General features: G+C 33.5%; 1 protein-coding gene and 1 long non-coding RNA gene across 16 annotated transcripts; one reads left to right on the forward strand and one right to left on the reverse strand.

Annotated features, from left to right (window-relative positions):
• Positions 1–551: 551 nt before the first annotated feature.
• LOC105638011 (uncharacterized) lies at positions 552–7,556 on the reverse strand. 14 transcript variants are annotated; one of them, XR_016322605.1, is made up of 9 exons: positions 7,371–7,556; positions 6,470–6,593; positions 5,392–5,431; positions 4,787–4,896; positions 3,987–4,598; positions 3,611–3,802; positions 2,482–2,562; positions 1,998–2,238; positions 552–978 (listed from the first exon to the last, which is right to left on the reverse strand). It is a non-coding gene; the product is annotated as an uncharacterized LOC105638011 (long non-coding RNA). The 14 variants fall into 14 exon arrangements; XR_016322606.1 differs by having other exon boundaries at positions 4,787–4,901; XR_016322608.1 differs by lacking the exon at positions 6,470–6,593.
• A 2,623-nt stretch (positions 7,557–10,179) lies between these two features.
• LOC105638022 (KH domain-containing protein) lies at positions 10,180–16,950 on the forward strand. 2 transcript variants are annotated; one of them, XM_020680910.3, is made up of 7 exons: positions 10,180–10,621; positions 10,775–11,082; positions 11,742–11,927; positions 12,154–12,255; positions 12,346–12,420; positions 12,544–12,660; positions 15,458–16,950. In XM_020680910.3, the coding sequence occupies exons 1-7, from the start codon at positions 10,384–10,386 to the stop codon at positions 16,733–16,735; spliced, it is 2,304 nt and encodes a 767-aa protein (XP_020536569.1). In that variant the 5' UTR covers positions 10,180–10,383; the 3' UTR covers positions 16,736–16,950. The 2 variants fall into 2 exon arrangements, with proteins under 2 accessions (XP_020536569.1, XP_012077120.1); XM_012221730.4 differs by having other exon boundaries at positions 10,181–10,621; positions 12,346–12,417.
• Positions 16,951–17,097: the final 147 nt, after the last annotated feature.

A 17,097-nucleotide genomic window follows, 5' to 3' on the forward strand; every position in this document is an offset into this window, starting at 1 on the left:
ATGAATGAGAAATAAAAGGGAAAATAAACCACAGCGAGTATTACATGCCATGCACATATTTATTCAATGAACAAAAGAACAAAAATAAGCCAAGTGGATACAAATTTTACCATTACAAACTTTTTTTTTTAAACCAATCAAGTTGGCAGCTAATGCCAAGTACAAGAAATAATTATACAGAAGTGATAAGGACATAGTTAAATGAGAAAGCAATTGGTAACTTCCATCTAAGTTTCAACTAATAGATAAATCACTATTAAACCCATCATTCTGGAATCACAAATCTTGCCCTTATCCAGACATTGAATGATGTATCAACAGCAACACAAAAAAACTTTGCATGCAGTAAAATGATAAGAACTGGTATATTTATATCATATTATAATACAGCAGTTTGTCATTTTAAATGTTAAATAAAAAATTAAAAACTCACCCAGTCATCACATTGTCAACAAAGGCAATGAACTGCATAAATGTTCAGGGCAGAGTAGATTAGATCAAGTTCTTCTATCAATCATTTTCTAGAAAAATGGGGTAATAAAATTTTCAAGTGGATTTAAACTGCAAAAATATGAATTAAACAAGAGGACAAGTTAAATGCAGAGTAATGATCTGCTATTAGATTCAACTTGGTGTTGGTGGAACATTTTACTGGATGGATGGTCAAAAACTAATAATTACAAATTCAAGAATAGCAGATTCGACCACTCTGGGACATAACCTACTGTTTTGTAGTATTATTTTTTCCAAATCTTGAAGATATTAATTAACCAATCAAGAAACTAAAATAATCAATTAATTCATCCATCAAAGATCATAAAACTATGGGGTCTGTTTGATTGTACTCGTCCTTATTACCTGTTTCCAATAATACCATGAAGTTGAATAACAAATTTCTTGTAAAAGGACACCTTTTTATATCTGACCTAAGATAGTTTGTCCATCTAAGCCTGCAACTGTTTCCACAGCGAAGAAGACCTGTCAAAAACAAATTGCTGAGAAATAGAACATGACTAGTCTTATTTGCAGCTATACATCTGTTTGCGCAATACCATTTGGCTCAAACACACTAGCCAAACTCTGAAAACTGAAAATTTTAAACTCAAAGAGAATTAACAGGGTCATGAAAATTAAGGAGATGTAGATGCTCCGTAAAATTTGCACAAGCAAATGGCATGCATATCCGTGGTTGTAACATTTGTTAACCAACTACAGGAAATTAATTACATGTATTTTCATCAGAAACCACAAAAGAAGATAGACCCAAAGGAAATTTGAAACCAACTTATAGAGCATTAATCTCATCAGCAACCGAAATAAAAAAATACAAAAGAAACAATCGAGAGAAGCTTACTCAAAGAGAGTTAAGTGAGCAAAGCGGAAAGAAGATCAAACGCGGGTCTTGTTGAGTTGTGATTTGGGAGAGAATCAAGAAAGCAGCAGTTAACAAAGAGAGACTCGATTGGAGATGATTCACAGCAGAGAAACAGAGAGAAGGGAGAATGATTCAAAAACGTTTTCAAAGCAGAAGCACCAATGCTAAACATATGAGAATGCTAAAATTGAATGCATAAGCATGTGAGATTGTAGTGAAAGAGTTCTTGGCTCTAGGGATTTCGAACCAAAATGTTGAAAATATCTTCAAATACTTTTGGGATCCATTGATTCTATATTGACAAAGATGTTTTTGGTGGGATTTTGATGATATTGTAGTGAAATTCGGATTTGATTTTGGAGATAGTCACTGAGTTGAGAGAACCAAAAAGAAGAGATTTAACAAAAATCAGATGGGTAATTGGAAGTTGCATCGATGGACCCGGCGGTGGTGGAGCTGGAGTTGCTTGAGGCTGGCTAGGGTTTCAAAGAAAGTTGCTTGATGCAAGGCCTCAGTTGTTTGCAATTTCACCTAATTTTGACCTTTATTACATTTATATTTTAATTATGACCTTTTGAAGCATCCTAAAAATAAAATTAGGTTTAGAACAAGCAAATGTTACCCGCGCTTCGCTGCGTGTTTTGCAAGCATTAAAAAATAGACAAACTGAAATTGTCTTCCTCTGTTAAAAATAGACTGTCTTTCAAACACATCATTTCTAGCCTTCCCACTGCAGATGGATATCCAAAGACTTTCCCTGAGGGAACACACTCTTTCGAATCCATGTATAAACTTCTCCCCACTATTTGTGCTTAAGAAACCAAAAATTGCTCAGTCTACCAGTTGAGAAAGGGTCATTTTACCTAAGGAAGCATACGACATAGATAAAATAGATTAGTCAAAACCAACTAACCATGCCCTGATATATACAATAAAGAGATAAACATTACATGTAGCTGCTACATAATAGGCCGAATCAGATGCAGAGGCTCAAAAATTTTCTTACCGTTAAAATTAGAAGGGAAATATAGGTTAGTTCTAACAATGCAAAATAGCTAGCAATAAAACATGAATATAAAATAGAGTCTTATATAGTGCCACAATACCCCATGTTTCCTGGATGCCACATGTCACATATGTTCGATCTAAATCGTCTGTTGAACCCCAAGTAATGAGCTTTCCAGACTCTGATTAAAAAAGAAGCATGAGTAAAATACTTGCATTTTCCAAATCAAAAGGGGGGATCAATTGACTGAATAACTAAACATATAGTTTACTTAGTTTTAAAGAGATCCATGAAAAAGCAAACTTCATGTATATATACTCATCATCCAATGCAAAACTTCAAATAAAAGCAAGCAGACAATTACAATACATGTTAATATAACTCTACTCCCAAACCAAATAAAGTTCAATGTCAACATGAAAAACTGTTTGTTTAAATTGCAAAGTTACTACATCGGAAATCAAATAACTGTATTAATCTAAAATTTTTTTTATTCAATACTATTTTTTTATATAGTTTTGGAGTGTTCATTACCCATGACATGCATGGCTTAGCTAGCTTTTTCCATATTCCACTCGTCCAATTTAATTTCTTCAAACTCCTAAGGCTTTCACGTCAAGATTCCCAACTGCGAATCGGCTGGATTTCTACTCAACTATACCAATTCGCAACTATAAGTAATTAACTTGATTCAAGTCAAAAGATCATTCGCATTATTAATGAAATATATAGCATTAATTAATAATATATCCTTGTTTAATTAGCAGTAGCTATATACTTTTGCAATTGAATTTCATTAAGAAATTTTTCTTTTACTTGTAAGTGAATGTTCATGTTTAGATCATCTCATTATCCATTGTTAGGATTTGAGCCAAGTACAACTAATTTCTTAGAATTAAAAATGTAAAATTTTAAATGAATTTAGATTTATATCAAACATGAAAGTTTAGAAAATCTTATGGAATTCATTTACACCAAACAAACTGATAAAATTAGACCATCAGATTTAAATTCTCGGCTAGAGCATCTCCGCCGACTTTACAGTTTAAAGGCTGGCCAATTCCATCACCATCCTTTGGACCAACAACAGCAACACCACCACCATTATTGAGAGATATAACTCAAACAAAATGAAATAGCATTACAATGATGAAAGAGGAAACAAGATGTGTACACGAAAGAGGGAAGAGGAAAGAGAAAATATAGAAGGCTTAACGGGGAAAGCTTACTTTCATATCTTTTGAAGGTTGAAGTCTTTGTCCTTGGTTCAATCTCACTTCTGAGCCATCCCAAAGGTTCCTTCCCCTTTGGAATATTCAAATTCCAAAAATATTCATTTTCTCTTCTACTCTGATTCTACTCTGTCTCCATATATAATACCCACAATTTTCCTATTATCTTCTCCTTTCCTGGAAAATTTTCTGTATAGGTTTCATGCCAAACAAAAGAATAAGAAATTGATTTCTCTTGTTTCAAAATTCATTGTGAAAAGAAGAAGAGGCCAATATCTATAACCTGAATGAGTATTTTTAAGTTTCTGATAGAAAAAACAACAAAATAATAGAAATTAAGAAGAGAATAAAGGCAAATAAAAAGGAAAATTACATTGAAGTATCATCTGGAAAGGTACATGAAGAAGATGAGAGTGAAATTAGTCAGTAGGGAAAAAAAATCTAACGTCAAACGAAAAGAAGTTTCAAGGGAAGATAAGGGTATAATAGAAATAAATTAAAATGAAATGGTTAAAAGGGCATAACATTGTTCTATGAACAGTGAATTTGGATTTCGTTTTAATACATGTACAAGCAAAGTTTCCCAAGCTTTGTAGCGGGTTAAAATTAATTTTATTGATATAATTACTATTTATTGTTTACTCAAATTTTTATATATTTTTTTCACGGAAAAAAAGTATATTCATCATATAAATTTTTTGTTTCCCTATTTGTTATTATAAAAGTTACTAAATTCATACAAAAGATTCATTTCTATACCTTTAGATTTTGAAGTTTTTCCTTTCAAAGAAAAAACTTTTGGTATTTTAACTCTAAAAAAATAGTTTAAACTACTTATCACAATTTTTTTCCATATATTTTCGGTTCATCATTGAAGAAATACATAGAATGGAAAGAAATTCAAAGAAGTAAGTGCTAAGCGAGGATGATCAAAAGTTAGTTGATGAGCCATGTGAACGCAGTCTATGATATCCCCATCTAGACTCTGCATAGCCATGAAAAAGAATAAGATATCCAGAATTATAACTCAGAAATTTTTCACTCAAATAAATTATGAAATTATGTTTAAGGTAATGAGTGATCTTAATGTATTCAAACATGTAAAAACAAAAATATCAAATTTAAAAAAAAAAAAAGCCCAAAGAATAAAATAAATAATGGGAGCTGACTAACCATTAGCATTTCAGTTCTATTTGATTGTATTATAAACACATTTTGCACACCAAGACCGAGCCTAGACAAGTGCATGTACGACCTTACAACAGTTCCAGCTTCGAATCCCCCTGTACTAAAAAAAACACATATTTCAATTGCCTTCTTTATCTCTTCAATAACTACACAAAAATAAATAATTGCAAATAGAGAGAGAGAGAGAGAGAGAGAAGAGGAAGGTAATAATCAGAAAATCATTGATTCTTTGGAAATCTAAATTTTTAGCTATAGATTAAAAAAAAAAAAATTGATGGACATTATAGAACAAAAGTTGAAGAAATGCCCATTAGCATTCATGACCCATTTGATTGATGGGAAAATGCAGGAAATCAAAAGAATATGAAATCCTATTTAAAATATTTATTATTTGAACTATAATTTCAAAAACCCAAACAAATCTGCCGTATAAACACTCCCAGTGGAACCCTTGTCAGGCTTAAAACCTTTGGCAACCAAAAGCCAACAAAAAAAAAAAAAAAAGAACTCCAGTGTCAAAATTAACTTTGTTTCACTTTTCTCCGAGTTTCTCAGAAACCAAACGCGCTTTAGAGAAAGAAAGAGAATACCTTAATGCTCTTAACAGCAGGCTTGCTCTTAAGAGAATACCTAGGTTGAGATAATAACAATCAAAGAAACAAAGAATGTACTATGCTTTTAAAAAATCTTAACAACAGTAACAACATGAATGGCATAAACACTGTCAGCTCTAGAGTTAGCAAAGATAGTATATACTAAAGAAATATAAAAGAGAAATCAAAAGCCGCAGCAACCCACATTGTCAAGGACGTTATGTTTTATTATTTGAAGCATTAAAAAGTTCATCTTTCTTAATTTTGCTTTCTACAGCAGCACTTATTGTTTTAGTTCTGGAGAGGCACGAAACTGCTTCTCCTCCTAATTTCTGCAATTTACGTAACAGGTTTCATTTTTTTTTATTTCTTGTTTAATTATAAAATCTGAATAGCTTTTTATTTCTTCTTTTTATTGAAATGCCAGGAACCCATCCAAAGTAAACAAACAAAGTAATTATTCATTTTATGCGTGATTCCATGAAAGAATGAGACCACTGAGCTCAGTAATTGAAATCTCTAAGCATGCTTTGTGTAAAATTTGTATAACATGTTCCCAAACTATCCAATTAGAAGAAATAACAAATCTAATTATCTTCAATCATAAAAAGCTCAAGGAAGAAATCTTCAATAGCCAAACAAAACAGACTTTCACTACAAATATCAAATCCTCAAACAGAAATCCTCAAACTCATAACAAATAATTTGGATAATTAAAACCCTGATTACTAAAGTTTAGGTCTAAGCTCCATTAGTATGAGTTAAAGATCAAAATTCTCCCATTTCTAGGCCATCGAATGCATCAACATACAACAAAGAAAAATTAAATATAAGTATTCAAAGAATGTAATTAACTCGAATCGTAATTCGGAATCAATGAGTATGAACATATTAAGGATATGCAGTAATTTCAAATATAAAATCTAGCAAGAAATATAAAGATGGGTTTCATGCAAAAGAAAAGAAAAAAAATTCAGTTTCTCTCATTTTAATTTCATTCTTAAGTTTCTTACAAAAGAAGAGAAAACAATACAAATCAAAAAGAGAATTAAATGCAAATAAAAAGGAAAATTACCTGAAAGAGGAGGTATATTCTAGAAGCAGTACATAGAAATAGGAAAGAAGTGAAGGTGAAGGCAGCAGGGAAAAAGGAAGAGAAGGTCTGATGGAATTTGGAGAATGTGAAGTAGCGTTTTTGTCTGTAAATGAACGATACACAAAAAAGGGGTAAAATAGAAACTTGGTTAAATTGGTATAACCCTGTTCATATGATTTTGGATTTTGTTTTAGTATACTAGGAGAACTAAAATCAAGTCAAAGTCTCAATAACAAAATTGCTTTTGTACGCATCCTACATTTACATTCAAACTCTTGTAGATAGAAGAATAAAAATTCAAGAATCATGGACAAACACAAATCAAACAATTGAAATTTTACAGCTAAATTTTGCACATGCATCCAAAGAGATGAAAATAGATTGGGACTGTAAACCACTGTCTCTAATGTCAAGTTCGATTTTGAGATAATTAAAATTAAATTTGATTGTAATCTTGAAATTGCAATTGTAAGTATATATTCCATTTTCACCTAATCAAAGCTACTAATATATAAAAATATTATAATAAATTTGGTTCCCCATATACTGAACAAAGTAATCGTCTTCCACCACAATTCTAGAGTAAACCAAACATACAGACCATTATTATAATTTGTTTGTGCCATTCATGCATATGCAAGCCCTAGTAAACAACTCAAGAATACAAAGATTGGGCCAACTGGCCATCTAAATTTTGAATAAATGTTAATGTCAAACCCTAGAATTCGAAAATTATTGAAGAAAATATAAACAAAAGAAGAAAGGTAATAGCTAGACGGACATCATTGATGCGATATTACATAATTCTAATGAACTTACTACGCTCTTCAGCTTTAAAGATTCGAAAGATAAAAACAGAAGACATGGTTTTTGGACTCACCTGAACGGAGACGCGACGGCGGAGTCTTCAACGGTAAAACAGCACAAATGATTTTGCTAGCAGAGGAAGCATCTCATTACCCAGAAGGCCTAGAACACGTTCTTGAAAGGAAAAAGAAAAAGGTCCCAGCCAACTACAAACGCTGTCGTTTCTCCTATCCTCTTCTCCTTGTGTGCTCTTTTCCCTCAACAAAACAAAAGAGAGTGTTTTTATAATTTTTCACTTGATAGTATTTTTATTTTATATAAGTTTTTTTAATATGTTTTATATTTTATATTGCATAAAAATTAAATTTACTTTTTTTTTAGAATGCAAAATTATATTTACTAATTTAAATTTACTTAACTTGTTTAAATATCTAATAAATTATTAAAATTAATAAATACATTTGTATAAGTATATTTTTAATTAAACTAAATTAAATTAAATTCAAATACTTGATTATAGTTTTTAGGGTTACTATTAGCACTATTTTTATTATTATTTATAGTTTTCTGTGATATTAGTCTTTTATTCTATTATTTAAAAATTCAAGAGTATTTATGAAATATTAGAGGAAGTAACCAATGTTAGTAAAAAATAATAATAATAATTAGTAAGACTGGTTGCCATGAAAGTAAAAAATTTGATCCAATCGCAAAATTTTTAATTAAATTGAGCTTAAATAGTATATTATTATATTATACAAATAAGTTAGTTCAATGTACAATCTTTAACTATGGATTACTTCTTATTATACCTACTCATTATTTAATTTATAATTTTTTATTATTTATAAAATGATATTCATCATTGTCTTCAAATTTCAGTAAAATAATAATTGAATATAATAAAATATAAAATATAAATAAAATTAAAAAAATTAAAATTTCTTTTCTTTCTATATATTATAGATATTATTTATTATATAATTAGTCTAACGTTATGAATTTGAAATAGATGTTCTTTAATTTAAATAATTTTTAACAAAATTAATAAATATGAAATTAAAAATAATTTAAATTACAAATTTTTTCTTAATTAAATTATATATTTTAAAATATTATTAGACAATATCTCTAATAATATAGATCAGGATATTTACTGTGCATATCAAACGCACATTGTTAGTGAGTTGTAAAAGCAAGGAGGGTAAAAAAGTAATAGCAAAAAAGTGAGATGGTTTAATCGGTGTTACACTGTGCAATGAACAATGATTTTGCTTTTCATTTTAATATCTATATAATATAATATATCTATTTATAATTTATATTTATTATTTATATTTATAATTAAAAATATAACATATATATATATATATTTATTTATTTATATTACATATATAAATGCTGCAATAAGAGGAATCATTCAAATAATATATCTAATCATCTAAAAGATATCCTAAAATGTCTTACTCATTGCCAATTGCAAAATTTTAATAAAATAATAATATGTGACAAAGATTTAAAATTAAAAGTTAATTAAAATTATTATTTGTTGAAGTAGTAGTTAATTATTCTATTAGCTGTTTCTGTAATTGTTAAATTATAAGTTTTCGGTAAAATTAGTTCATTAATTTAAAATAATTAAAAATGACATTAATTGTTTAATTTTTATAAATAGCTGAACGTTATAATGTTTAATATTTCATAAAAAAATTTCATAAACCTCAAACAATTCCCTAGTCAATAATACTTTATCAATCTTATAAACTATTGACCACTCCTCATCTTTTATTGTTCTCATTATCTTAGTTGTTATAACCGTTATTTTTAACGTTATGTCTTCTGCATTAGTTTACATGATGAAACCATGCTTATTAGCGCCGTTAGTAGCCAATGTGTTCATAAATCTGTTACTGGATGTCAATATTTGTAAGGACCGATAAATAAGGATTCCATAATATAGCAGGAATGACACATTTTGAGCAGTGGTTAAGTTTTTATACTCAGGCATGAAACAGTTTATGATAGTTTCAATGCGAAAGGAGCTCATGGGAAATGAAAATAAGGAAGATGAAGACTATGAACAGTCTAAAGAAAATCATGGATGGTTATTTTATGGGTAGGTGTAATCTTGAAGAAGTTGGGGTTTTGGAACTAGGAGAAAAAACAAAAAGAAGAAAGGAGAGAAGGTGCAAATTGACCTTTTTGGACCTTGAGTTAAGTCAATTAAAAGTTATATTGTGAACCCACGATTATATTATTTTAATTTAAATTTTAGTTCAAATTTGAAAACAGGGTGGCTCGAGATATAGAGGTAAAATTAGAGTGTTTTTGTAACTATTCGCAAAGTTGAAGGTATTTTTTAGATTTAGCTAATTAAAATTTAGTTGACGCTTCACATAAGTTTGCCCGGAAAAAGGATGAAGGATACTTTTTGTTATATAAATCGAAATTTAGGAACCTTTGTTTCACAAATTAAATGTGAGGTAGGTTGTGTTCGATAGCCACTATTTAAATAGTTTTTGCACGTTGTGACTGAACGTTATTTTTATAATATTCGATAATATAGAGTTTAAATTAACTTTTTAAAAATTAATATAATGTTTTATAAAAAGATACTCCTGCTAGCTACTAAAATAAAAGCGCTACTAAAATATACAAATTTGTCGAATATGCCTGCAGTATAATGTGACAGTGATTATAGTTCGGAGACACCGGGTGAAATTAAGCCTCCGGTTTATTTGCCCAATGAGGATATAGGCCCAATGCCCATTTGCAATGCAAAAATCTAGAAAAGCCCATCTACACCCAAACCCTAACAACTGGGTCACAATCACAATTAAGAAATCAAAAAATATCTCCTCCTTTTATATAAAAGCCTTAAACCCCCTTTTACACTGTGTTTGCCTCTCAACAGCATATCACATTCTCCACCTCTCTCTCTCTCTCTCTCTCTCTCTCTTCCTGTATCTTTAACCCGGTACCAAAACCCTTCTTCACAAACTTACCAACGACACCACGTCCTTGTATTCGGCATTTCCGATCTCAATTCACTAACCCTAGGGTATTTTGGGGTCTTCTTGATTCCAATGGCGGAGGAGGAGGTTGTCCCACTGACAGCTAGCCCCGTCCCTTCAGATCACAAGCGTAAGCTCGAAGATTTAGAGCCTGAAGCTCCAGAGCCAGTCGAGTCCAACCCGGAACAGCCGGCTGACTCTAGCGCTGAGCCTGATGCAGATAAGAAGGCGGATGATGCGGCGGTGGAGGATGGTGGATCGCCGGACACTAAGCGTCCACGGCTAGATGAGAATAAACCTGATGGATTAGGTAATTGCAGTGTCTGTTGAGTCTTAAGTTTTAATCTTTGGTTGATTTTTACTAGGGTTTTGTTTATATATAGCGTGTAAGTGTAAAATTACTTGGTGCATTAGTGATTTTGAGTTTGAAATTTGTTCTGATACTCTGTTTTTATTTTATTAGCTAGTGAAAATGGTTTTGAAGGAGAGAAGTCAGAGCAACGCGCAAAGGAGGAGGCTGAAGAGCCAATCATTAAGAATGAGGAAACAGATGATGCTTCTCCTCCTCAACCTGAGGGTGTTACTGATACAATAGTTAACGACGAAGCCACTGGACATGAGCATGAAACAGTTGATACTCGAGAGACTTCTTTTGAGGATTCCAAGCCAGATGATGATGAGAAAAAAGAGGAAAATCTCTCCCTGGAGGCAGAGGAGACAGCATCCGAGACTCAAACCACCTCACGCAAAATGGATGTTCCCAATGATAAGGTAGAACCAAAATGTTGACTACTGAATTTGCTTAAAGTGATTAGCTTTTTACAAATCTAATTTTCGTAAACTAATATAATGCATGGGAGTTTTTTTTTTTTTTTGTACAATTGAGCACAATTCATAACTTAAATGATTCTCATTTTTATTGCTATGATTGTAGTTTTTGAGCAGAATGCTAGGCTAATCCAACTTATTGTATCATTGGGAATTGAGCTGAAGTCATAGTCCCATACATAAATGAATCTTCATTTTCATTCCTGATGTCCTAATCATAGAATAGTGATAGGCAGTTATTGGCACAGCTGTGTCCATCACATATTTTTCCTGTCCCATGGACTGTGAACAGCTTTTTGAATTTTGGATTGAAGCATTGCAAATCATCGGCTAGAAGCTTCATAGCTCCGTAAAAAAGTGGGTGGGTTTTTTAGCCATGGGCCTAGCAAAAGAAAAATTGGGATAGGATCCTATAGGGTCTCCCCCCTTCAAAATCGGATGTGAAAGTTTCCTCTCATCTGGCTCCAGTAGTCACTCTACCCTTGTCATGTTTTTTGTGATCCTAGTGCAGCCATTTCTATTTTTTTTAATTTGTTACTTTGATTATTGAATTTGTCATCAGATCGGCTTTGATTGATGTTTAGGAAACGCTATGTTTGCAGGTTGGGGTTCTTATTGGGAAGGGTGGGGATACCATACGTTACCTGCAGTATAATTCTGGGGCAAAAATTCAAATCACAAGGGATGCAGATGCAGATCCACATTCCACAACAAGGCCAGTGGAAATAATAGGGACCTTAAGTAATATAAGCAAGGCTGAGAAGCTCATTAGTGCTGTCATAGCAGAGGTGGCTGATTTAATTTTATTTCTTGATATATATCTATATTCCATGGTAACAAATGATTCATATAGTTGATCCCAACTATTTTGGGACTAAGGCTTGGTTGTAGTTGATATATATTCCATGGTGTTGCTTTGAATTTGTATGTTCTTTTTAACAATCAAGGAGTTGATTAGAGATTATGTTAATGTTTTTTCTATTCTTCTCTAACTTTTTTGTGTATTTATTGCAGGCTGATGCTGGTGGTTCCCCTTCTCTTGTAGCTAGGGGACTTCCTAGTGCGCAGACTGCTGTAGTGGCAGATCAACTTGAGATGCAAGTTCCAAATGAAAAGGTTGTTGGTCTCCCGTTGACCATTTAGTTATTACAGTTGATAGCTTTGCGTACTTTTTTAGCATGTTTATGGATGCTTCCCTTGTTCCAGGTTGGTCTGATCATAGGCAGAGGTGGAGACACCATTAAAGCTCTCCAAGCCAAATCAGGGGCTCGGATTCAGGTAGTTGATATCGTTGAACATACATTGAAATTTATTTTCTTGAAGCAATGCCACTGCTTCAGTTTCAACAGCTTTCTGAAGGTATTTAATCACATGGATGCAACTGATGATCTTGTTTCCATTTAGTTGATACCTCAACACCTTCCAGAAGGTGACGGATCTAAAGAAAGGACAGTGAGAGTGACTGGTGATAGAAAGCAAATTGAGATGGCAAGAGAAATGATAAAGGATGTTATGAATCAGGTATGTTATTGACTCTTTTTTTTATAAGTTCTGATCAATAGAGTACTGGTTCCTCTTAGATGTAATTGCTTCTATTCGATTGCTATATTGGTATATTTTTTAGTAGTTTCTAATTTTGTGTTCTCTAGTTAATTGTTATATTGGTATTCGCTGAATGATTGCAATCAGTATCTGTTATTAAGTCCTCTTGTTACATGAGGCAATTGAAAAAAAATATCTGAAGGGGATTAGAAATCTGTTAGTATTTGAGTGGGAATAGCATGTATAATTTTCGTTCATTCCATTGATAAATGCATGTGTAGAATCATGTGAGCTGCACTTCCATATTTATTGGTTAATATATTTCAGTTTCGTGATCTTTCTAGATCTAGGATTCACATGCGGTTTATATTCGAAAATGTTATGGAGTATGATATGAACACTTTGTTCTTGCTCTTACTTCAATCAATGGTGTCATATTGGGTTGTATTGTTGTTGTGAATGATATGCCTTGGCATAACATGATCAGCTGTGGTTGTGGAGGAACAATGTTAGGTTTACAATTTATAAGAGAAAATGTGAAGAGAACTTTTTATCATAGCAGTGATTGATTGGTGTATATATCTATAGAAAATAAAACCTGATTCATGTTTTTATGCTGAAGTAGGAGTCTAGCAATTGCCTTTTGTGTTGCCAATTCATGTTCTGGTTGGTTTCTGCAAATCTTGTGTTCATGGATAAACTGAGATGTTGATCGTTATCAGTGGGTTTTGCCAAGAAATATGCAACTGTAGGTCATGATATGTTTTCTTTGCATGTATGAGCAACTTTTTTTTTTTTTTTTTTTTTCCATTTGAGGAAAGAGAATGTAATAGTTTAGCTGTGGGAGGGAGAGCTAATTGCTTGATAAGTGGGAATTTGTGGTATTATCCGTTCCAAGGTCACTTGAATGCTCTTAGGAAGATCATATATTCAATCCAAGATGTCGGTTGCCATGATTTATTTATGATGAAGGTGCCGATTTCGAATTGGTTGACTTTAAAAATGCAGATTTGGCTTTTGCTTTTCCCATGGGGTCAGCATTGCTTTCTTGGTGTAGCAATAGACAACCACCATTCACTATCATCCACTGAAGAGAGGTATCAGGCATTAAATCTCGCAATGCTGGATGTTAATAGTTGGTAAGATTGCTTTGAGACTTAAAAGTTAATAGTTGGTATTAACCTTAGTGCTATGTAGTGCCCCATCTATGCATGAGACATTTGTTGGAAGAAGTGTAATGTCTGATGAAGTCGTCGTGTATGAAGTTTTTGCCAGGCTCGTACAAATTTGTTTTTATCTATTGCTGTGCTGAACATAAGAAGAATGTGGTAAATCTTCTATGATATGCATTGGGCTGCAGGAAAATTGTAAATAAAGGCGATCACATTAAGATCAGTGTAAGAATTATGATTTGTTGCCTTTTCAACATGCTAGTATTCCGAAATGGATTGATATGATGTGTTGAGTTATCAGGCATGCATGATTTGGAATGGACATTTGGTTATGGTGAAAATGTGAACTCTACTAGATTTTAAACTTCAATTCCTTCAGTAATGCGAGATATTTCTGTCATGGATGTTCAGTTTCTGTCTGAGTTTACCTTCTACGTGAGTTTGTTGATCATCATGGCAATGTAGCATTGACCTTGAGATTGTAATTTTTCCACCAGTTCTAAGTTCAAAAGTTATTGTGCCAAAGGGTCATTTTGCTCCGTTCATTTGGTTTTTGAGTAGCTTAATTTTTATATATTGAATTGTACTCTGAAGTAGACGTGTAGATTGATATCTTGATGAACTGTGGCTATGATAACATTTTTAGGCTTTTCCTTCAATAACAAGAAAGGAATCTAAGATATTTTGCATGAGCAATTTATTTTACTTTAGTATATATTGTATTGCTTTGAGCTGAACATGGGATAGTATCTGAATTGAATAAATTCAAGCAGGGCAAGCTGCGGAGAATGGCTTATGATTGTCTTTCAGAATGCTTAAGTTTATCACTACAGTTTGTGTTTTCCTTGATTCAAAAGGGAAGTTTAAATTGGGATGAGTATTCTTTTGGACTAATAATAGAAAAATCTTGCCAGTGGTTTGAAAGTAATACTTTTTAGAACTTTTGTAAATATATCATGTACAATGTATTTATGCAGGCATGTTGTCATGTATATATGCATGTATAAGCTCTTAAATTTCCATTGTTTCTCTTATGGTCTTTCCATCTTGCTCGGGCTCCGTCCTCAGCCTGTTCTGGTCTTTCCTGCCAGTTTTGGTATTGACTGTCAATCAGTATCAAGAAAAAGAAGAAAGCATGTATCATATGATAAGATTTTCTCATCGTAGTGTTCCTGCATTTTGGTTCATGATTCAATGGGAATAGTATTATGAGATCAGTTCGTTTCTGATTCTAATTTAGAAGGTTTGAAACATGGAATGCTTTTTTTTTTAGCATACGTTTTGACTTTGTAATATTGCTCTTCTTTGGTTTTTTGCCGGCTGTTATGATTTTGAAGAGTAACATTAGACTAGGATGATTTCCTTGTTTTTATTTATATTTCTATTTTCAGTTATTATGGTTCATATTTTGTATATGTTATACATAGTGTTGCATTTAATCATTGTTGGGGGTTGCCTGGGGTGTATTTGCTTTGCAAAAGAAGACATGGTTACTCTATATAAGCAGCTATGCCTTTCTTTCCTCTCTTCCCTATTTCATTTTTATAGGTTTTTACTGGACAATTGCTTCTTGCTAACTTTGTTTTGTAATTTGCCTTGAATAGAATGTGAGGCCATCACATTACTCTGGTGCTTACAACCAGCAGCAATCGTATAGACCTCGTGGACCTCCTGGTCCATCTCACTGGGGTCCTCGAGGTCCCCATTCATCACAGCAAAGCCCTTATGATTATCATCACCGAGGACCATATCCATCTCAAAATTCACAATATCCACCTCCAAGTTATGGTGGCTATCCTCCACAACAAATGGCTCCAAGAGGTAACTATGGTTCTGGCTGGGAACAAAGACATCCTCCCAGTATGCAGGGGCCAGGGCCACATGGTGGTGGTTATGATTACTATGGAGGTCAGGCAGGCCATGCATCTGACCACACAGCATCTGGCCCTATGTCAGGGCATGGTCCTGGCCCTTCCCCTACCCCTGCTATGTCACATCCACCATCGCAGCCAAATTATAATTATGGGCAGTCACATGGCCTAGATTATGGGCATCAAGCTCCTTATTCTCAGGGTGTACCTCCGCAGAGCTATGGGCATGTATATGATGAACCAAAATATGACAATCATGGTCAGACTCAGCATCCTTATGGACATGGAAGTTCGCAACAAGTATACCCACAATCCAGCAATCAACCAGGCTATGGGGCTCAACAGCAGTATGGAAAGCAACCATCATACGGCATGCCATCGCAGGGACCACCTCCCCAATCATATGGCCCTCCTAGGCCTAGTCAACCTGGTGATATGCCTTACCAAGGTCCCATTCAATCCGGTCAATCATATGGTCCAAATGTGCCACCTCAACAGCAGTACCCATATGCATCAAGTGGGCCCGTGCAGCAATCATATACTCAGTATGGATCTACATCGGCTGCTGATGGGTACAATCAAGCAATGCCTGCTTCTGGCCCTGGCTATACTCAGCAAGTTGGCCAGCCAGTTCCGTCGTATGGTCAGCCTAGTGGACAGCAGGCAACAGGCTATGTGCAGGGTCCCTCTGGTGGTTATGGTTCATACCCATCGTCACAACAAGGTTATCCAGAGCAGCCAGCTCAAAACAATGCAGCTTATGGGTATCAAGGTTCTCAAGATCCTGCTTATGGCAGTGGCACTGCATCAGCCTATAGCGCACCGCAAAGTGGCCAACAAGCCTATGCTCAGCCAGCACCAACTCAACCAAGTTATGATCAGTCAGTTCCACAGTCAGGTGCTTATGCTGCTGCTCCAGGGAGTGCACCTGTTGGCTATGGTAAAACTGTCTCTCCTCAGCCTACTTATCCTCAATATGACTCGACCCAGATGTATGTTGCACCGAGATGAGGATTCTGTTGTAGCTTGAAAGTGATTTTGTACTCTGAATGTTATTAAGCTTTTGCAGTTAGTATTTGAGATCTGTTATCATTTGGTAGTCTTATTAGCCTTAGACGTTTGATATTCTTAGATCTTTCTCTGACTATTGATGGAACATCTTAGATTTGCTGCTCAATTTCTGTATCCACATGATGCTAATTCACAAAGTTCCTTGTGTTTTCTTATTTGTTGTTATTTGTTTCTTATATTCTTTTTTGGTTGGCTTGTGAAATCGATTAAGGAAAGGCATGAGCACTTGCCATAAGATGAACAAGGCAGGGTACTGCAAGGTGAAAGAGGTAAAACTTCTTTTAGTTCCGCGGGGAAGAATT

Source organism: Jatropha curcas, chromosome 9 (genome assembly GCF_041381405.1).
Source record: "Jatropha curcas cultivar XTBG-Jc1 chromosome 9, XTBG_Jcur_1.0, whole genome shotgun sequence".
Taxonomy (NCBI): domain Eukaryota; kingdom Viridiplantae; phylum Streptophyta; class Magnoliopsida; order Malpighiales; family Euphorbiaceae; genus Jatropha; species Jatropha curcas.

Excerpts from the sequence above, each read along its gene's own strand:
- LOC105638022 (XM_020680910.3), top strand. The coding sequence starts at position 10,384 with ATGGCGGAGGAGGAGGTTGTCCCACTGACAGCTAGCCCCGTCCCTTCA. Across the intron at positions 10,622-10,774 it reads GAATAAACCTGATGGATTAG|CTAGTGAAAATGGTTTTGAA; the intron begins GTAATTGCAGTG and ends TTATTTTATTAG. Across the intron at positions 12,661-15,457 it reads TAAAGGATGTTATGAATCAG|AATGTGAGGCCATCACATTA; the intron begins GTATGTTATTGA and ends TGCCTTGAATAG.